The following is a 22,873-nucleotide window of genomic DNA, read 5'->3' as shown; positions in this document are numbered from 1 at the left end:
CAAACCCATCTATTAAAAAAATACATTAAAAAACAGTAATTTTGTTTTTTAAAAAGCAACTGCCAAAAATGAGCTTATTAACTATCGTTATTGTTTCATTCAAAATTACCCTAAAAGAACTAGGACGAGCTTCGGGTTGTGAGTGAATAACCGAATTTATTAAGAGAGTGATAACCACAATGGTGCCCATCACTAGTCTAAACGGACGGGTATCCTAATATTAGTTATTGTATCAAAGATCTCGACGTTCCTCAAATTTATTCGATTGTGTATTCGATGTTTTAACATATTCGTTAGTCGAGTGTTGTATTATGTGTGGACGATATAAATATTATGTATAAAATATACGAGATGTTACTTAAAAAAGCGTTTTATTTAGACTAATAAGACATAACCTGTACTAGCTGCACTCGCGGTTTCACCCGTATGAAATTAATAGCTTTTGTGTTATTCTGATATATAAGCTATATTACTTTAAAGTTTCAGCAAAATCCGTGTAGTAGTTTGTACATGAAAGAATAAGAAACATCCATCCATATTCACAAATTTTCGCGTTTAAAATATTAGTAATATTCTGTTTTAACGCAGGATAATAACAGATAGGTATATGAACTATCAAGTTCATTATGCGATTTGTAAATAATTATATAAATAAAATATGTAGATAGCATTTTATTGTGGATGTTACCTTTAAGTGGAAAGCCAAAATTAGTGTTAAAAAAGTTTAGTATCATTTTAACATTATATTACGCAAGTTGTATTAAGCGTTAAAAACGCTTATTTAAGTACAAGCGCGTTTATCACAGCTCTAGCATACCTGTCACTCAATCCCGTCGTTGAATTTTCCTTCATTCAATGCGAGCGACGAATGAGAAAGCCGATATATTTCGCTCGCTCATTCTCGACTGTACGTAATCAAAATGAAATCATTCATTATCATTCAGTTTATTATACGCTCTCTCATAGAGAGTTTGTCTTATTTGAGGCTCGTTGTGTTCGTAAATTACTGTTGATTTCATAAATTATTAAAATTTAAATAAGTTTATTGTTATAAGTGTGTGTTGTAGAAGATATTATGAACAATAAAATGTATTTTGGAGGTGTGGAAGGGTGAGTAGAGGTTATTCCTATTTATTTCCGCACACAAAACCTAGATTACAACTTCGTTGAAAACTCGAAAGTCGAAAGGTTTGCCTTGACTCATAAATTCCTAATTCTTTCGTAACAATTAATTATTAATACGTTTATATATTATTTAAATAAATTACAATAATATAATTATTAAATTTATACGTTATTTTACATTAGTACGATTGTTTTATTTGCTTAATTTTAATGATATTTGTAAATACACTCATCACTTCTAATAATGTTTATTCTGGTATTTTGGTATGTACATAGAACCATGATCTACCTATTTGACATAAAGTGAATAATAATATCTACAGACAAACAAATGTACTAAATATATATAGAGGACAAATTAACTTGAACAATGGAAACTTGAAATATAAATAATTTAAGTATGTAATGTTTTTTTTATGGATTAACATGAACTAGTGCATTCACCTGAGTTGACGTTATTTTTATTAGGGATGATAATGGAATGTTGCACCTGTCTGCGCTTACGGTTTACACTGGCGGGGCTCCAGTGGGGGATGATAAGATGAATATGAGGTCAGGTCAGTTAGCCCATTGTGACAAATTCAACAAGAATTTATCACGATGGTTCCATTAAAAAAACTGTTAGGGGTGGGGAGAAAGGCAATTGTCAGTAATGTCGACTGATGACCCTATAGCAATGCCCCATGTTAGGTTGACCTCCACGCAGTACCCACAGGAAAGCATCATGATAAATTACCTGTGAATTTGTCACGATGGGCTAACTGATCTGACCTCATGCTCATCTTGTCATCCTCCACTGGTGCCCCGCCAGCGACAACCGTTAGCGCAGGCGGGTGCACTATTCCATTATCATCCGTAAGAGCAACCGCCAAGGAGCTTGCTTTGAAGCTGGACTTCGGTTGTAGCATGAGTGCCATCCATAAAAAAAAACCTAGCTCAATTTTTTTCTTTTTTGGTTCGTTTTTCCCATTTTAGGGAAAGGCAAAAGGACTCAGCCCATACAGCCATTGTCTTCAGTAATATTATCTTATATTTTTCATTATCTCCCATTAAAAACTGACGTACGCGGACGCTTTTTACAAAAAGTCTAGTCTCGGTAAACACGTTTCACGTTTATACGCTTAGTTAGTCCATACTTATGATTATGACTAAACTAAAAAACAAATTACTAACGGTATTATTGTATTACTACGGTATAAAACTCACGTACTTGTAATTACGTATGCACGTGTTTATATATATGTTAACCAATAGGAGAGCTGGAAACATACGGCTCGGCTGACACGCCGACGGAATCATCATCATTTAAATATATACTTTATATGTATAATAACATAAAGTCAGTTATGCGTATGCGAAGTTTTGAGGCATTCAAAGAATGTTATGACGTTTACCTTGAACCATTGCATTGAATTTCAATTGAAATATATCTAAAATGCATAATACATTTATGTTTTGTTGTTATCTTTTTTTTATACTATAACTAGTTACCCATCCCGGCTTCGCACGGGTGTACATGTATTATACATATAAACCTTCCTCTTGAATCACTATCTATTAAAACCGTTTCAAAATCCGTTGCGTAGTCCCCCTCCGATCGATCCCCCGTCAAATCAAACGGGGATCGATATTACGACGGCCTGAGCCGAGTTCGAACCCCTAGTGGTGCCCTCAGACTAAAGTCGTATCCGTCAAACGGGACTTGGCCTTCAGCCGCTCCATAAGTCCTTCCGCGGGTTTGGAGTGCCATCTGCACTCGCTCCTAACCGTCCAGTGAAGCTGTAAAGGCCAGCTGCGGCCAACAGCATTACAGTAGTCCGAAAAAAAAACCGTTGCGTAGTTTTAAAGATTTAAGCATACACAGGGACAGACAGCGAAGCGACTTTGTTTTATACTATGTAATGATGTCAACTCTGCTATTTGGCAGTTTGTATTCACACATAAAAATGCAATTTTTAATAACATTTATTTAGATACCAAGTTATGTGTCTGGATCCTCCTCTCGTCCTGGCACGGCAGCAACAGGCGGCAATTTTAAAATGGCAAAAATACACAAATATGGAGAGATCGTATTGATTTCTGTCATTTGCCGCAGAGACGCTGGGCTCTTGGAGCACAGAAGCTTAATTGTTTTTGACAAATATTTCAACTCATCGAGGTTACTTGTGACCCGAGAGCTGGTAGCTACTTTGCCCAGTTCTCAGGGGCACGCCAGTATCTTGGGTACGTTGCACAGTGGGAACTTTGACTCATTTTCGTCTCATAAATCTATAACTTCTGTATTAATAAAGATATGTACATGATTTTTTTTCCTGATAATCTTAAATATATATACTTTTAAATAATGTATGCTTTGTGAGTAAAAAAATATTTCTAATAGTTATAAATAATTTAGGAATACAAGAAATATAGAATTTGTAGACTTACATTTATGTCCTAAGAAGTTTATACAGAAATAAGTAAAAGTATCAGAGTAAAAAACAAAAATTCTTATAAAGATAGCTTACAAGTCACTCAAGAGCTCCTTTTCTTCATCAAAAAGTACTAAATATTTTTAATTGGAAGGTTTTCTTAAACTTGTTATGTATGGGTCAGAGGTACATAAAAATGCGTGTAGAACATCTTTGTTAGAGGCTACCCTCGTACATTGTCTTGCAAGATGAAGCCTGAACTGTTTATAGTCTTTTTTCCGTGACTCTTGAGCATCTTCTGAAAGTTGCCCAAAAGGCAAGACAGAAAAGTAATGTATCACTCGTTCACATTTCATTTCATAACATAAAGCATTTTTATTAATTCCTCATATATACTAGTAATTTCTGATGTGCAATGATAATTTTGGAAAAATCTTGTGGCTGTATTGCCGTCATTAGTGTTGCCACTAACTTGCTTCGGCTTATCTATATTTAATCCAAGTTCTTCTCTGAACCTTCTTTGTACATAAGCCTTCTTTTGCTTTTTTAAATTTTTATTTTCTGTTGTTGTGGCAGATAATTTTTATTGATTTGTATTTTGTTTGTAAGATAAATGTAAAATAAGTTCCACGAATGCAAAGTTGAAAGGCCATATTGATAGGAAGTTTCATCGACAGGTTTATTTTGTACTTTTTCTAAATTGTTCATCTCTGTGGGTTTTGCACTGCAAATGGTACATACATTTGATTTCTGGTTTAACGTTAGTAATTTCTATACATAATTTTGGCGGATAGCACGATTCTTTAGTTTCACGAATCAACCTGTATGATGGAAACAATAAGTAATTCTTTACTATCAAACAACTCCTCATATTTTCGTACTGTGCCTTGTTCAGATCCAATTTTATGAAAATGCTAAGAGCTTAATGTTTTGAATACGCTGTTATATGTGCCGGTTCATTAATAAGATTATTCATTAAGATTGCTCAATTCATCTAGTTTTCTGTCGTCAATGCTCGTAAAATATCAATGATGAAACCCTTAAACCCTGTACATATGTACAGGGTTTAAGGGTTTCACCATTGACTCATATGAGTTCAGTATGAAGTCCACAGGTATCAAGCAAGCCTTGTTTTTCCCTTTCTTTATCCGAACTGTCTTCGTACGTTTTAGAAGGTCTTCCTCTTTTCTCTGTCGAAGTAGGAGGTTCAGCTTCGCATGTAGTTTTTTCTAGATTTACAGTGAAAATATCATCCTATCAATTGCTATTTTATTTAAAAACGTTCTTTCTTTCTACCACATTTCGTATAGCGTTGACGAAACTGAGTTATGAAGGACTTCTGAATACTTGCGATAATTTTTGCTATATTCGGATCTGAAGATTCGGTAAAATTATTTCGTAGTTTGATATAGAATCAACATAATTTGTATCACTTTAAATCAATAAGACACTTAAGTCGCGTCTGGTACACGACAATTCACTCATTGGGGCGAGATGAGTAATTAACAATTGTTTAGTAATAACAAATGCTTATAAAGAACTGTAATGTTTCATATGCAAATACATACACTATTTTATACTTAATAATGATCATATACGTGTGCAAAATTACTTGATAAAAAATATTTATCATTATGCGGTATAGAATAGGTCTGTATGGGAATGGGAACTATATACTGTGTGAAATAGTTGATAAAAGTAAGGCAAAAGATAAAATATAAAGTAATAATTGAGCAAAAAGTATTTTTTTGAATATTCAGACAGAGAATCTCAAATAAAGAAGAAAATCTTAATATACGTACTTAGAAAAAACAAATCTCACCATGATATTATACTCGATTTAAATATTTTACGCAGTGAAACTGCAAAAAAAAATGTTATGCCATCAAATTACATTATATTTCCTAATAAATAAAACCAAATTTAGAACTTCGGCAAGCTTCGGCAACTGTCAAATCTCCAAGTGAAAGTCTGAGAAAAGAAAATAGTACATATAACGATATATGGATTTTTAGTTAAATAATATTCGACTAAACTAAATATATTTTTATTTTATAGTAAAGTACACATTCTAAGCATTCTAAAATGGTATCACACTATATGACTTGATATTGTTTTGATACTATAAACTTGTACCAAACAAATTTAAGTTACAAAATTATTTTTGTATTTTTTTCATTCCTTGACTTTAGAGGCTCTATTCTATGAAGTATGAATAATCATAGATTTGAATCATATTTATAATGATAGAGTAACTCTTTGGCTACAATTTGAGGTATTATACAAGCACACGGAGTTTTAGAAAAAGTATTTATGAGATGGCTTTCTTAGGCGAGTTCCCACTGTGCGTTGCCTCGATGTGCTGCGTTGGATTGCAAGTGATTGTTTTGTTTTGTGAATATTTATATATTTAATTATTTATTCTTCTCAAATAACTATATATTTAAGAAATAGAAATAATCTTTATTGAAATAAACTCATTACAAGCACTTTTGAATAGTCATATTTTGATTCTACCACTCATTCGGAATGCAGATTCATCACAAGAAGAATGAGAAAGAGACTTGTATGTTGCTCTTTTGAATAGATTTTTTTTAATACAAATAATTACACAATAACAAGTAAGAGGCATGCGATAATTTAAAAATTTTAATTTGTCAACTTTGCTATGAGCTAGTAGCTAGTATATAAATAAATAGTTACTTGAGTAAGAGAACAAAAAGGTAATAATTATCAGAGCAGACCTTCTTCTGCATGAATACATCAGTCTTATCTATTTCTGCCGTCTAGCATCTTTGGATTTACAAACAGCATCCAATAACAAGATAATAACAATAATAATAATCTCAGGACAATTCACACAGCGCCATCTAGACCCAAGTTAAGCTAGCTAAAGCTTCTGTTATGGGTACTAGATACCTGATACAAATACATAGATTTTTTTTTGTAAATACATACATATTATACATAGAAAACACCCAGACCGATACAAATAATCATACTCATGAATACATTTGTGCCGTGCGAGGAATCGAACCCGCGACCATCGGAAGTAAAGCGGTGTGCTAAACCACTAGACTACCGAGGCTGCCAAATAAAAACCAAAGCTTCTCCGTTTTAGGAAAATGGTTATAATCGAGTAATAAGCTCCTTTCTAAAATCGATTGAAAAGCTAATATGAGCTTTCCAAATGTTTGTCTTTGCGTTTCTCTGTTGGATCTTGTGTGTGGGTGTGGCATGACGTTTGCAGCTTTGGAAAATACCCAAAATTGGATTTGTATTAGCGAACTTGTTGCAAAACCATGTTTTGACTATTCTTTCAAGTTATTTTCCAACGCGGACAAACAACGTGACACGTAATTTTTATATATAAAGATATGTAATGTTAATTATTCTCTTATCTGTGGTATATATAAAAAAACAATATCTCTGCGTGTTGGGACGAACTGGTGCATCATTCCGTTTATATCATTATGCAAACAAGATAATTGAACTCCTGTTTACCACAGTTCAATACTGAACCATGTAGTAATTGATAAGGTTATTTCCTTCAATAAACAACCTTCACCCGCATGTTGATAAAAGATAACAAATAGATTGCCAATATTGTGGGCATTGAAACTATTCAAGTACGCAATTGACTGATTACGTTGTTTTGTCGCTGTACAAATATTCGAAGTATGACGTATGTACCTATATACCTCGCCGTCTTAAGGGGCCCTTGGGCACACTTGACGTATGTACCTATATACCCCGCCGTCTTAAGGGGCCCTTGGGCACACTTGACGTATGTACCTATATACCCCGCCGTCTTAAACTAAACTGGGGCCCTTGGGCACACTTGACGTATGTACCTATATAGCCCGCCGTCTTAAACTAAACTGGGGCCCTTGGGCACACTTGACGTATGTACCTATATACCCCGCCGTCTTAAACTAAACTGGGGCCCTTGGGCACACTTGACGTATGTACCTATATAGCCCGCCGTCTTAAACTAAACTGGGGCCCTTGGGCACACTTGACGTATGTACCTATATACCCCGCCGTCTTAAACTAAACTGGGGCCCTTGGGCACACTTGACGTATGTACCTATATACCCCGCCGTCTTAAGGGGCCCTTGGGCACACTTGACGTATGTACCTATATACACCGCCGTCTTAAACTATACTGGGGCCCTTGGGCACACTTGACGTATGTACCTATATACCCCGCCGTCTTACACTAAACTGGGGCCCTTGGGCACACTTGACGTATGTACCTATATACCCCGCCGTCTTAAACTAAACTGGGGCCCTTGGGCACACTTGACGTATGTACCTATATAGCCCGCCGTCTTAAACTAAACTGGGGCCCTTGGGCACACTTGACGTATGTACCTATATACCCCGCCGTCTTAAACTAAACTGGGGCCCTTGGGCACACTTGACGTATGTACCTATATACCCCGCCGTCTTAAACTAAACTGGGGCCCTTGGGCACACTTGACGTATGTACCTATATAGCCCGCCGTCTTAAACTAAACTGGGGCCCTTGGGCACACTTGACGTATGTACCTATATAGCCCGCCGTCTTAAACTAAACTGGGGCCCTTGGGCACACTTGACGTATGTACCTATATACCCCGCCGTCTTAAACTAAACTGGGGCCCTTGGGCACACTTGACGTATGTACCTATATACCCCGCCGTCTTAAACTAAACTGGGGCCCTTGGGCACACTTGACGTATGTACCTATATACCCCGCCGTCTTAAACTAAACTGGGGCCCTTGGGCACACTTGACGTATGTACCTATATACTCCGCTGTCTTAAACTAAACTGGGGCCAATGGGCACACTTGACGTATGAACCTATATAGCCCGCCGTCTTAAACTAAACTGGGGCCCTTGGGCACACTTGACGTATGTACCTATATACCCCGTCGTCTTAAACTAAACTGGGGCCAATGGGCACACTTGACGTATGAACCTATATAGCCCGCCGTCTTAAACTAAACTGGGGCCCTTGGGCACACTTGACGTATGTACCTATATACCCCGCCGTCATAAGGGGCCCTTGGGTACACTTGACGTATGTACCTATATACCCCGCCGTCTTAAACTAAACTGGGGCCCTTGGGCACACTTGACGTATGTACCTATATACCCCGCCGTCTTAAACTAAACTGGGGCCCTTGGGCACACTTGACGTATGTACCTATATACCCCGCCGTCTTAAACTAAACTGGGGCCGTTGGGCACACTTGACGTATGTACCTATATACTCCGCTGTCTTAAACTAAGCTGGGGCCCTTGGGCACACTTGATGTATGTACCTATATACTCCGCCGTCTTAAACTAAACTGGGGTCTTTGGGCACACTTGACGTATGTACCTATATACCCCGCCGTCTTAAACTAAACTGGGGCCCTTGGGCACACTTGACGTATGTACCTATATACCCCGCCGTCATAAGGGGCCCTTGGGCACACTTGACGTATGTACATATATACCCCGCCGTCTTAAACTAAACTGGGGCCCTTGGGCACACTTGACGTATGTACCTAAACGGCACACAAGAATTCGGGAACCTTAAGGAAAAAAAAAACTCATTACGTATAAGAACATAGGTTTAGGCGAAGTAATCAGTATAATGGCGTAGTATATGCCTTGTAAATACCTTCTGATAACATTACTGATTTGTGAAAATAGTGTAGTGTGCCCGACAAAAATCTTTTGAGAATAAATGTGTGAGAAAAATTGTCAGTCCTTCGGGGGGCCCTTGAGAATGGGGGCCCTGGGCACGGACACATAAAAAAATCGCTTCAAAATCAGTTGCGTAGTTTTAAAGATGTAAGCATACATATATACGGACAGACGATACATATATAGCGACAGTGACTTTGTTTTATACTATGTAGTGACATGCATATATTTTGGTTTTTTTGCGGAATACTCTAATGCTGTTGGCCGCAGCTGGCCTTTACAGCTTCACCAGACGATAGGGGGCGAGTACAGATGGCACTCCAAACCAAAGGAAGGACTTATGGAGCGGCTAAAGGGCAACTCCTGCCTAACGGATACGACTTTAGTCTGAGCACACCACTAGAGGTTCGAACCTCGGCTCAGGACGTCGTAATATATATTTTTAATAAGTATTCTTTGTGAATTTTTTAAAACTGTGTACGTTAGGTCATCATGCCTATTCCGTATTCGAACCAAGTCACGGGATTAGCTAGTATAGAATATAGATAAGAAGGAGTACAACAAAGTATAATTAATATAAATTGATAATACAATCATATTCGCGTTCTATTTATACATACACTGCCTCGGTGATCTAGCGGTTTAGCTCACCGCCTTACTTCCAATGGTCGCGGGTTCGATTCCTCGCACAATACAAACATTTGTATTCATTAGTATGATTGTTTGTCTGGGTGTTTTGTATGTATATTGTGTAAGTATTTACAAAAAAATACATAGGTATCAGTTGACCTATCAGTTGTCTAGTACCCATAACATAAGTTCTGCTTAGCATGGGATTAGATGGCGCTGTGTAAATTGTCCTGCGATATTATTATTAATTACTGTCACATTGATTTTTTTATGGTTTATAATGTTATAACTCACGCGTCTACGCTAACCGATTTTTTTTATGGATGATAATGAAATGGTGCACCCGCCTGGGCTAACGGTTTACGCTGGCAGTGCACCAGTGGAGGATGATAAGATGAACATGAGGTCAGGTCAGTAAGGTCGCCATTACAAAATCTCAAGAAATTTATCATGATAGTTTCCAGGGGGAACCGCGTAGAGGTCAACCTGGTACATTGATAGCAATGGAGTTATTAGTCCACATTACAAATCCTCCCTCACTGGTCACGGTTCAACTGTTTTTTTAACGGATTACGCTGTCACGTCTATTTTAATCCATTAAAAAAACAGTTGAACCGTGACCAGTGAGGTTACGCTAATGGTTTACGCTGACGGGGCTCTAGTGAACCTAATCCCAAGGTTCAGATTAGTTAGCTCACCCTGACAAAATCTCAAGAAATGTGTCATGATAGTTTCCAGGGGGAACCGCGTGGAGGTCAACCTGACATGGTACATTGCTAGTATTGGTGTTATTGGCCCACATTACTAACCATCCCTTTTTCCCCGGTCACACTTAGTTTGGACAACTTTAGTTAACTGTTTCCTGTATCTTCCTGTAACAAACTTATTATTTACCCCCAGCGGAGCAACACATTCCAATATGGTCATCTGTGACAACACAGGACAAGTGGTTGGAAGGTCCAAAGGACCTGGCACCAACCAGTGGGCGATCGGCATGGAGGAGTGCACCAAAAGGATAGTGGCTATGGTGCAGGCGGCGAGGAAAGATGCCGGGATACCCAACGATAGGGTACTGGATTCATTGGTAACTATTATTTTTACTATAATAATAATAAATGTTTATTGTGCATAAAAAAAGAATAAATAATTACAAAAGAGAAGGAAAGAAATATATGTGAATAAAAAGAAATCGCTCAAAACGATCTCTTACAGACAACCTGGGAGATAAAAGTATTGTATAAGGGAAAGGTAGGTGGCGCACTATAGAAAGAGAGTTAAATATTATATGAATACTAAATACATATACATACAAATACTAAAGAATTAGTCTAGCTATTCAAAGAGGGAACGCTGCCAGTATCTTCGGAACGTTGCCTAAAGGGACCCCTTTTAATAATATATTTTAGTCATCATATAATACTAAAGGTATATAATTATAAATAAAATACACATACATAAGTTATCATCATCATCATCATCATCGCAGCCCGGAAGACGTCCACTGCTGGAGATAGGCCTCCTCCAAAGATCTCCACGACGATCGGTCCTGCGCTGCTCGCATCCAATGCAATGTGGGTTATATTTTATCACAAAAATCTAGACAAAGTTCCGGTTTTATTATACAAAATAGCTTGTGCCCGCGGCTTCGCTCGCGTTAATTTATCCCCTTAGAGATGGGATTTATCAAAATTCTTTCTTAGGGGAATGCCTACATCATAGTAGCTTTGTGCATGCAAAGTCTCATCCCGATCGGTTTAATATAGACAAAGTTTCGTACAAACTTTCATCCCCTATTTTATCCGCTTGGGGGTAGAATTAATCAAAACCCTTTCTTAGCGGATGCCTACGTCATAACATCTATCTGCATGCCCGATCCGTCCAGTGGTTTGGGCTGTGCGTTGATAGATCACTATGTCAGTCAGTCACCTTTGAGTTATATATATTTAGATATTAGCTGTTATCCGCCATTTCGTCGGCGTGATATTGCAATAAATAAAATTACTAAATTAACAGTTGCCTAAGTTACTCCTTATAACATTAGCTATCTACAAGTGAAAGTCCTATCACAATCGGTGCATTCGTTTCAGATATACTATATATGATGCTCTACTTCTCAGGGTCTGACACTCTCCGGCTGCGGACCAGAGAGCAGCAATTCAGAATTGGCAGCAAGAGTAAAAGAGGAAGACAGCAAGATTGGTCTCATCTACGTCGGGTCCGACACTGAAGGGTCCTTGTTTACTGGAGCCCCTGATGGGGGCATGGTTCTGATTGCTGGTAAGTACAAAGATCGGTTTACTTTCTTTATTTCCCTCCAATCGATCCCCTGTACAATTCAACCGGGAATTGATATTACGAGGTTCGAACCCCTAGCGGTATCCTCAGACTGAAGTCGTATCCATCAGGAGGGAGTTATCCTTCAGCCACTCCATAAGTCCTTCCGCGGGTTTGGAGTACCATCTGCACTCGCCCCTTATCGTCCGGTGAAGCTGTAAAGGCCAGCTGCGGCCAACAGCATTAGAGTAGTCTAAAAAAGAAACTTCCTTTATTATTGTGTAAATTTATTTAGTTGTATTTATAAAATATATGTTTATCTATAATCTATACATATGTATAAATAAAAGTGGAGTGTCTGTTTGTAATATTGAAATAACCGTTTTTTACTACATATAAATACAAATACGGTACATACACAAAAATACATTTTTTTACAATTTTTGCCTATCTCTTTGTTCCGGTTAATCTCTGAAATGGCTGGGCCGATTTTAACGGGACTTGTATTAGCAGGTAGCTGATGTAATAAGGAGTAACTTAGGCTATTTTTATTTTAGAAAAATAAAGTTAAATTCCACGCGGAAGAAGTCGCGTGTACAGCTAGTCGTCAATAAAAAAAATAGGTCAACATACGAAGTTAATCATAGGGAGCAATAACATCGTACAATCAGTTGACAGTTGCCGTTTATCGGGTGACCAATATTCCTGGGGCCATATGTCAGACAGTCGCCTCTGGTGTTTGAATACGAGATAAACACGCCACAATGTTACACACTCGGATGCTGTATATCAATGTACTCAAAGATTATTACTTCTTTCTTCTTCCGCGTGGAATGTAACTTTATTTTTCTAAAATAAAATATTTTTTTGAAAATACAACTAGCCTAATTTACTCCTTATTGCATCAGCTACTGTCTGTCTGTTTGTTCCGGCTAATCTCTGAAATGGCTGGACCGATTATGACGCTTTTTTGGCAGGTAGCTGATGTAATAAGGAGTAACCGGAATGGTAACTTTATTTAGTAACTTTATTTTTCTAAAATTAATATTATCTTAAAGTTAAATTCCACGCAGACGAAGTCACGGGTGCAGCTAGTATTAAATAAGTATTCTGTAATGCTTAATAAATGTTCTTATTATTATCCAAAAATTCTCATCTCCCCTCTTAAGGAGAGGAGATGGCAACATACCCCCGGCAGAAGCACAGTCGGCCGGGGTTCAGGGCCCCAGGGACAGAAACCGGCGTACAATGCGGGCAGAATCTAACAGCACCGCTTTCTGCATCTTTCCCGGGAGTGAACCGCCTCGGAATCCCAACCGTCTGAGATGTTGTTCCAGACTGGTTGGGATAAGACCGTTCACCGACATAACGATTGGAATGATTTCGGTGGATATTATTATTATTATTATATGAGCATAATGGATGAGCATGAAGTCGGATAATTTTGCTCATCGTGGCGAATTTACCAAAAATGTTAAGATTACTAGACAATTGATATAAATACATAATTTTTTTTCTAAATACATACATAATATGTATATATTTCAGTACTCGTAATACAATCTATATTCACGTTAAACTCCGTTTAGTAGTTAAAAGGTAACAAACAGTCAGACAGACATGTGTTGAAGTTTATAGTATTAGTACAGATTGTTTTGTTATTTGTTATGAAAAGAGGATGTAAATGTAGGTCAGTCCGCTTGATAGATCTCATTAACTGGGTAATAATGATACTCCTGATAACCTCTCCTTGACTTCTAGAAATTAATACATACAGTGCTATTTACAAGACGAATAATATTTTAAGGAAGGTGTTACATATGAATGTGGATGGTTATAAGGGCAGAGGAAGGCCGAAAAAGAGATGGATGGACTGTGTGAAAGATGATATGTTAAGAAAGGGAGTAAATAACGAGATGACTTGGGTCTCTTGATAACCTATCCTTGACTTCTAGAAATTATATTAATAATATATTTAGTGTAACAATTTACAATACAAATAATATTTTAAGGAAGGTGTTACATATGAATGTGGATGGTTATAAGGGCTGAGGAAGGCCGAAAAAGATGAAGTGTGAAAGATGATATGTTAAGAAAGGGAGTAAATAACGAGATGACTAGGATCTCGTGATAACCTCTCGACTTCTAGAAATTTAGTGTAACAATTTACAAGTCAAATAATATTTTAAGGAAGGTGTTACATATGGATGTGGATGGTTATAAGGATAGAGGAAGGCCGAAAGAGATGGATGGACTGCGTGAAAAATGATATGGTAAGGAAGGGAGTAACGAGATAACTGCGAAGCAGAATAAATGAAAGAGAAGAACATATTACGCCGACCCTAAATAAACGTAAGAAACAAAAATCATATGATGAATTTACAAGAGAAATTGCCATCATCGTCATTTCAAGTATTTATTCATTGATGAATATGGGGCCTATAGGTCCCGCAGGCTATAGACTTCGGCTCAAATAGGGCAATTAACTTACTAATATTAGAAACAGGAAAGTTTTAGTTTTAAATGAGTTTTTGTTACTTTTTCACGCAAAAATGTATTATATACAGAATAACAGATAAGGTATAAATTTTACGCGGGTGAAACTCGAGCACAGCTTGTTCTAAATATTGACCGTCCCTGCTTTGCTCAAGTGCAAATCATTATATAGTACTACCTGTCCCGGCAAACGTTGTTTTGCCTTAAATAAAAAAAAATTAAGGGTGGACTACCCCTAACATTTAGGGGGATGAAAAATAGATGTTGGCCGATTCTCAGACCTACTCAATACGCTCACAAAATTTCATGAAATCGGTCAAGCCGTTTCGGAGGAGTATGGGAACGAAAACTGTGACACGAGAATTTTATATTTTATATATAAGATAAAACAAAGTAGCTGTTGCTGTCTGTTCGTCCCTATGTATGCTGAAATCTTTAAAACTACGCAATGGATTTAGAAGCGGTTTTTTTAATAGATAGAGTTATTCAAGAGGAAGGTTTATATGTATAATACATGGACACCCGTGCAAAGCTGGGGTGGATGGCTAGTAACTTATAATATCAATATATACTCTCAATAAAATAGCAGAAACAACGGACTTGTTTGTGTGTAGTCTGTGTGAATTCACAAAAACAACATTGTATGTTATATGTTATGTTAACGAATATGTATAATATAGAATTAGATACACTATTGTATTGGGCTTAGGTCTGTAATAGTAGTTGTGTAAGTAAATAAATAAGAAATAATTTCAATTAATTATGGTCGAATTTCTAATACTAGGCGACTATTAATTATTATTTTTATCCATTAAAATATATACGAGGAAGTTTGAAAGTTGCGCCGGTTATAGAAAAGTTGCGAGGTAACAGATTGAGCTGGTATGGGCATGTTATGCGGAGGAATGAGGACCATGTCTTATGGAAAGTGTATAATATGAATGTGGATGGATGTAAAGGGAGGGGACGCCCTAAGAAAAGATGGATAGATTGTGTGAAAGATGATATGAATAAAAGAAGAGTATGTTTAGATATGACGACTGATAGAGAGCAGTGGAAGAGAATGACATACTGCGCCGACCACAAATAATGGGATAAAGGCAATGATGATCCATTAAAATATAATTTTTTGTGACATTTATAACTATTAGTATTAAATTTATCGCTATTTTTTGTCTTTTGCAATTTTTTTATGTTAATCTTTTCTTTACTATAACATGTATGTATATCTTATTTATTATTGTTATTGCCTATCTTATCAAAGTATAGTACTATGTATGCAGTTAATAAATCTAGGACTTCTTAGTATTGATATAAATATGATTATGATTACGCAGAAATGATATGTTGCGCAGACATTACGGTTTATTTGTTTATTTTACACATTGACATTTTTCTCTTGAAATGCCTTTACATGTTCATTCACACGGGAAGATTCCCGTTTCTTTCACGCAGAAAAGATTATGCATGTAAATGTAGACAAAGATTCCGCGTCCTTCATTTGTGCGTGCTCTCTTCTTCTTTCTCTCTCGCGTCTTTTTGTAACAATTAATTATCATTGCAAAATGGCGGACTTTCTTATTCGATACACTCTTGACAGAACGGTTGTGGTCATTATGTAGAGGAGTGAGAGGTTATTGTTATCCACCTTACGACAGCTCGCCATTTCTCGCCACTTGCTGCCTGGTACACTCGTTGAGTGGACCGCCTACCGCTGCTTTAACCTGATAAAATGGCGGATATCTGACCGCAAAAAGGCCATAATTCTGGAGTTATTGATAATATATAAATGGTAAACGTGTCTTCGGAGAATAAAATCTGTGCAAAATGAAATTTTAAAAGAAAGTGAAATAACATGAAATTTACGCGCAATCACGTGCAAAAGTGCACACAAAAAACAATTAATTGCACTCACAAATGCGCGTGCTATGCGTGAAAGAGTGAAAATTAATGCACTTACGACTGCGCGCGCTACGCGTGAAAGAGTGAACACGATTGCGCGCGCTACGCGTGAAAGATTGAACAGGATTGCGCTCGCTACGCGCGAAAGAGTGGACACTAATGCACTCACGATTGCGTACGCTACGCGTGAAAGAGTGAACACGATTGCGCGAGCTACGCGTGAAAGAATGAACACTAATGCACTCACGATTGCGTACGCTACGCCTGAAAGAGTGAACACGATTGCACGCGCTACGCGTTAAAGAATGAACACTAATGCACTCACGATTGCGTGCGCTACGCGTGAAAGAGTGAACACGATTGCGCGCGCTACGCGTGAAAGAATGAACACTGATGCACTTACGATTGCGTGCGCTCTTTCCCGCGCTAAATAGCGTGTGAAAAAACATGTCGTATAAAAGCTGGTAATGTTTAATTATGTGTTTTTAACCTTAATTTTTCTGTTCTTTCAGGTACAGGCTCCAATGCCTTGCTAAGAACGCCTGACGGTAAACAGTATGGATGTGGAGGATGGGGCCATCTGTTGGGAGATGAAGGTAGTGGTAAGTTGTAATCTTAGATCTATTTTTTTATATTAATATATGGAATAAATACATATTATATATAGAAAATAGCCAGACCGGTACAAACAATCATACTCATGAATACAAATGTTTGTGCCAAGCGAGGAATCGAACCCTCGACCATCGAAAGTAAGGCGGCGTACCAAACCGCTAGACCACCGAGGCCGTTAGATTTATAAAAAACTAGCTTTTGCCCGCGGCTTCGCTCGCGTTAAGTTATCCTCTTAGGGATGGAATTTATCAAAATCCTTTCTTAGGGAATGCCTACGTCATAGTAGCTTTATGCATGCAAAGTCTCAGCCTGATCGGTTTAAAATTGACAAAGTTTCATACAAACTTTCATCCCTATTTTATCCATTTGGGGGTATAATTAATCAAAATCCTTTCTTAGCGGATGCCTACGTCATGACATCTACCTGCATGCCAAATTTCAGTCCGATCCGTCCAGTGGTTTGGGCTGTGCGTTGATAGATCACTACGTCAGTCACCTTTGAGTTATATATATTTATAAAAAATTAACAACTCCTATCATAATAATTTAGATTAGACTTATAAGTTTAAGATATTTTCAGCTTATTGGATCGCTCACCGCGCGGTTAAAACAGCCTTCGATAGCATAGACGGGCTCCGGCCGTCCCCTCATCCCATAGACAACGTATGGGAAGCTGTTAAGGAGCATTTCAACATCAACACACAGGACGACCTGCTCCCTTACGCGTATAAGAACTTCGATAAACCACAGTTTGCTGGTGAGTTTCGGATTATTATTTTTAGTGACTGTTGCAGTTGTGGACTGTGGGTTCCTCTTTATCGGGCATTCGTGTCGTCTGCTTGGGTAGGCTACGTGGCAGAAGTGTCGAGGGCGATATAAATAAAAGATAGTCTCGTGTATAACCAATTATATTTGGAATTATTTGCAGTAAGAAACGATGTTAGATCGACGATGGCGTTCGGCAGAGAGAGTGTTGCCATCATACAAATTTAAATGTAAATTATTATTAATGTTGCCAACAGTGACATTTGATTTGGTCGTCAGTAGAAACAGAAATAGATAAATAGATAGATAAAATCTTTATTCGTATCTATATATCATTAGTACAAAAATTCAATTAACAAGTAAAGAAAGAAGAAAATAACACATAAGAATAATAAAAAAACACATAACACTTTAATTTACACGTGAAATAAGAACAAAAATAGAATAAAATTAATAGAAAATCATTTATTCAAATAAACTTACACACTATTGAGTAGTCATAACAATTTTTTTTATCTACCGCTCATTCGGACAGCTGTTTCATCACAAGAAGAACGAGCAAGAAACTTATGTTTTTCTTTTAAATGCTTCTTATATATTTTTTTTTATGGATGATAATGAAATGACGCACCCGCCTGCGCTAACGGTATACGCTGGCGGGGCACCAGTGGAGGATGATGAGATGAGCAGTCAGGTCAGTTAGCCCATCGTGATAAATTCACCAAGAGTCTATCACGATGGTTTCCAGGGGGAACCACGTGGAGGTCAACCTGACATGGTACATTGCTAGCAATAGGAATTTCTATTTCCCATTACTAATTTCCAGTTCCAATTCAAATTGTATATTTGTAAGTATTTTTAAAAAACCTATTTACCTATGTTAGGTAATATTATAGGTCCTTTCCCAGCCATTCCTTTTAGTATTAGTCCTTTCCCACCACTGCCCATCAACCGCTTTCTGTTCTTAGGGGCCGTTCAAGTATTACGTAAGCACTATAGGGGGGCGGGGGGTCTTTTCTTTGCTTATTTTGGATGACATGGGGGTGGGGGAGTCTGTGTGATGATTACGTCATCGGTCGTAATTTACTTTTTTACACGAATGGCAACCCTCTCATTGTCTTTGTTAAAAAAACAATACATTAATTGAGAAATGTTTACGTAAGCATGGGGGGAGGGGTAAGAGCTTTGCTTACTTTTGCTGACAACGGGGGATGAGGGGTAAATAATTGTGATAAATCTGCTTACAACAGCCCCTTACCTAATGGTTAGCTGGTAGAGATTGCCATATGGCATTAAGCTCGCCAAATTGTACGATTTTTAAAAGTGCAATAAAGAAAAAATAAATAAATAAATTCATTAAGTAAATAAATATTTCCCATGCTTCCAGCTTTAACAGCAACTCTATCAAAACTGGCCTATCAAGGAGACGCGCTAGCTTGCCATCTCTTCGCTGAAGCTGGGAGTGCAATAGCAGCCCATATAGCTGCTTTAGCTCCGAAGTCTACTGGAAAAGTCAGAATAGTCTGTGTTGGGTCAGTTTGGAAGAGTTGGGATGTGCTCAAACCTGGTGTGCTCAAGGAGTTAACTCATAGGAATGTAAGTATACATTGGTATAAGCACTTCGGTGGTATAGCGGATTTGTACACCACCTTAATTCCAATGGTCATGGGTTCGAATTCTCGCATAGCACAATTGTTTGTATTGGTCTGGCTATTTCAAATCAAAATATCTTCCTTCATGTAGGTCTATTACTGATTCTTATGATATGTCGAATCTGCCGTCAGTTCGGAATGATTTCTATATACATATATTAATATCTAAACTGTTAGACTACCTGTATGTTTTTACACAAAATAATATTTAAATGTTTATAACAGTTGTCTAGTACCCATAACACAAGCTCTGCTTACCGTGAGACTAGTTGCGCTGTGGTAATTGTCCAGGGTTATTTACTCATTCACTCATTCACTCATTCACTCAATTACTCAATTACTCATTTACACATTTACTTATTTATTCATTTTTTCCAGTTAAAAATTGAATTGGAGTTTGTCAGGCTACGAGTTTCCAGTGCAATGGGCGCGGCATGGATTGCAGCGAAGCACGCCAACTGTATACTACCGAGAGATGACTCCCTCTTCTGTGATATATTGTACACATACCGAGGCGACGAAGTCTCCAATGGCACGAATGGCAACGTGGTAAAGTTGAATGGCAACCACAACAACGTGCACTGCGGTTGTGATAATTGGACCAATTGGAATTAGTGGTTGCTGATATGTAAAAAGTAAAAAAAAAACAATAGCTGGGTTCAGATAACTACAGCATACTGTCATGTAAAGTGTTGTATTCATCTGTCACTGCGACAGATGCAAATGCTTCTGATCACCCCATCAGGCATAAATGTCGTGAAGGTACAGAATATAGAAGGGTAATATAATATTCAGAGTCATTGACCTGTAGTGACATGACCTTAACATGACCATTAGAGGCCGTTTTAAGCCACAGATTAAATTAAATTAAATTGACCTTGATTTAAAATGATTCCTTTGTATAGATGTTACTTGAGACTAGTCGAGAGAACTGAGCAAAGAATCACTACGTTTTGGTCAAAACTAAAATAAAGTTAGTATCATGATAATGCAAACAGAGTATAGAGAGTGACGGAATGACACCTCGCTCGCTTCTCTATTTTTGAGTAAATTTAGTACACAAGTCTGCCTTCACTTACCATGTACGTTCCATATTTAAAAAATATGTACTGAATACCAAGGATTTGCTTATCTATTGAGTCGTTTCAAATATATTCTGTTTGTTTTCATTATCCTGTTATAAAAGGGATAATAAAGAGGGCAGAATATTCCTAATGATCTTTAAATCGCACTGCTATTTTTCCCCGCATATTTTATTAATGTATTAGTTTAAAACGATTTTCGCGCGTTTTTTGTCTAAGTACCAGGATTTATAAAATTTTCACAAAGTTCCATATTACATAAGTCTTTTTTTTCTGAATTATTTCGTGCCTTTAACACTGGCAGTGCGGATTATTCTTACCATTTGGTAGACGATTAATTTGTAATTAACCTTAAAAATAAGTTGATTATATAAAAAATGAATGATTATATACGCTTCAAAATGGAGATTAAAAAGGATCTGATGCCAAGCATAACCAAATAATTACTGTAACATGCTAATTATTTTAGTGTATTCAATGTTATATTTGTTATTTTGAAATTTCAATCAAGAAAGATTATAATGTAAAGATTAGAATGCATTGGCATTGGCTATTGCATTAATTATTTAAAAAAAAATGTAATGAACTTTATTACTTTTATTTTTATTTTCGTTTGTACGTTATTGCACGCTAGAGTTGTTACGTTTATTTTATTATTTGTAAAATAACTTTAATTTTTAACAAGAAATCCATGAAATGTGAAGGACAAGTCAAGGACAAATAATTGTCAGAAATTTATTTAAAAAAAAAAGCAAACGATTAAGTTGTGTTTTAAATGCTTATTTTTATGTCCTAATATTAATACAGAATATTATTCGACTATCATAGCTGCTAAAAATGTATATATTGTATATAGATGGTAATCTATTAATATTTAGAAAATTAAGGATAAATCAAATATATTTTCTGTAGTATATAGTTCCTATTTGTAGAAAATATTATTTCTTAAGACATATCATGCTAAACCATTAAATAAATTTATAGTTGTGTTATATTGATTTAGCTATAAGTTTAATCGATTATTTTTATCCATCTCTTATATCAAGATATACCTATAGATAAAAACTAAACTATTTTCCCTACCAAGCAAAATGACTGGAAATAAATTAACATAATTTTTCAATCTTTAAAATGGACCTCTGTGTGAATTTTGCAACGAGATCAGTCGTCAAGAATGTACTCATGCCATATAAAAACGGTTTCAAAAGATAAAAAAAAATAGTACCTAATGTAAAACGTTTTTAATTTTGTTACCTTATTCATATAATTTTTTTAAACTTTGATACTTAATTCTTACACCATATACTCCCAAATTAGCTTAATAATATCGTACATAATAATCTTTATTTTTTTTTCTTTATTTTTTTTTTACGGTTGAATTCATCTAACTAGTCATCCGACAGGTGATACTAAATTTATTTTCCGGCTTGGGTTATCTTGGGAAAATTTGTTTAGTTTCATGGTGGGTATACAATATCTATAGTTGAATGTTGCATTCTAAAGCATTCAATTATAGTATTTTATATTGTAATTACATACACGTTTATTTAAAGTTATGAACAAGCATTTTATGAATGAAAATAAATGTCGCAAAGTACCTATATTGACGTTTCATTATTTTGAAAATAGTGGAGTGAGAAACTTGTTGGCTGTATCCGTTTGAGAATAAGTGTAAAACTGATGAGATTTGAAATGTTAATATATTGTTATGCAAAAAAATGGGACCGATGATAAATATTATCCGTTCGTATATGTCAAGGATTCTAATATTTCTTGATACCTACGTAATATTTCATATAACAAAAGTCAGAATTTGAGTAATGCATTAATGCAAGGTTTCTTTGCCCATTCCTATCCATTATTACGAAGCAGTCTATATCAACTGTTTAATTACAATGCAAAACAATGTACCTACCACATATACATGAAGTTCCAAAATTGTAATTACAAAAGAAACTTATGATAATCTATTTAACAGAAAAGTTGACTCATAACGTTTCATCATCATTGCCTTGCCTTTATCCCATTATTTGGGGTCGGCGCAGTATTTCATTCTCTTCCACTGCTCTCTATCAGTCGTCATATCTAAACATACTCTTCTTTTATTCATATCATCTTTCACACAATCCATCCATCTTTTCTTAGGGCGTCCCCTCCCTTTACATCCATCCACATTCATATTATACACTTTCCATAAGACATGGCCCTCATTCCTCCGCATAACATGCCCATACCAGC

At 36.5% G+C, this 22,873-nt stretch overlaps 1 protein-coding gene across 1 annotated transcript in view; it reads left to right on the top strand.

The window, feature by feature from the left end:
• Positions 1 to 963: 963 nt before the first annotated feature.
• Positions 964 to 22,873, top strand: part of LOC131855695 (serine protease HTRA2, mitochondrial-like) — a 39,739-nt gene continuing 17,829 nt past the window's right edge. Inside the window, exons 1-7 of the mRNA XM_059206995.1 lie at positions 964 to 1,110; positions 10,750 to 10,933; positions 11,967 to 12,126; positions 17,034 to 17,123; positions 17,717 to 17,893; positions 19,289 to 19,497; positions 19,932 to 20,131. Of these exons, the coding sequence (XP_059062978.1) occupies positions 1,076 to 1,110; positions 10,750 to 10,933; positions 11,967 to 12,126; positions 17,034 to 17,123; positions 17,717 to 17,893; positions 19,289 to 19,497; positions 19,932 to 20,131 (1,055 nt within the window). The 5' untranslated portion in view covers positions 964 to 1,075. The remainder of the gene's footprint in view (positions 1,111 to 10,749; positions 10,934 to 11,966; positions 12,127 to 17,033; positions 17,124 to 17,716; positions 17,894 to 19,288; positions 19,498 to 19,931; positions 20,132 to 22,873) is intronic.

This window comes from Achroia grisella, unplaced genomic scaffold (genome assembly GCF_030625045.1).
Source record: "Achroia grisella isolate CSIRO2021 unplaced genomic scaffold, CSIRO_AGI_Agris_v1 utg1462, whole genome shotgun sequence".
In the NCBI taxonomy this organism is placed as follows: domain Eukaryota; kingdom Metazoa; phylum Arthropoda; class Insecta; order Lepidoptera; family Pyralidae; genus Achroia; species Achroia grisella.
This window is presented reverse-complemented; position numbering and strand designations above follow the sequence as displayed.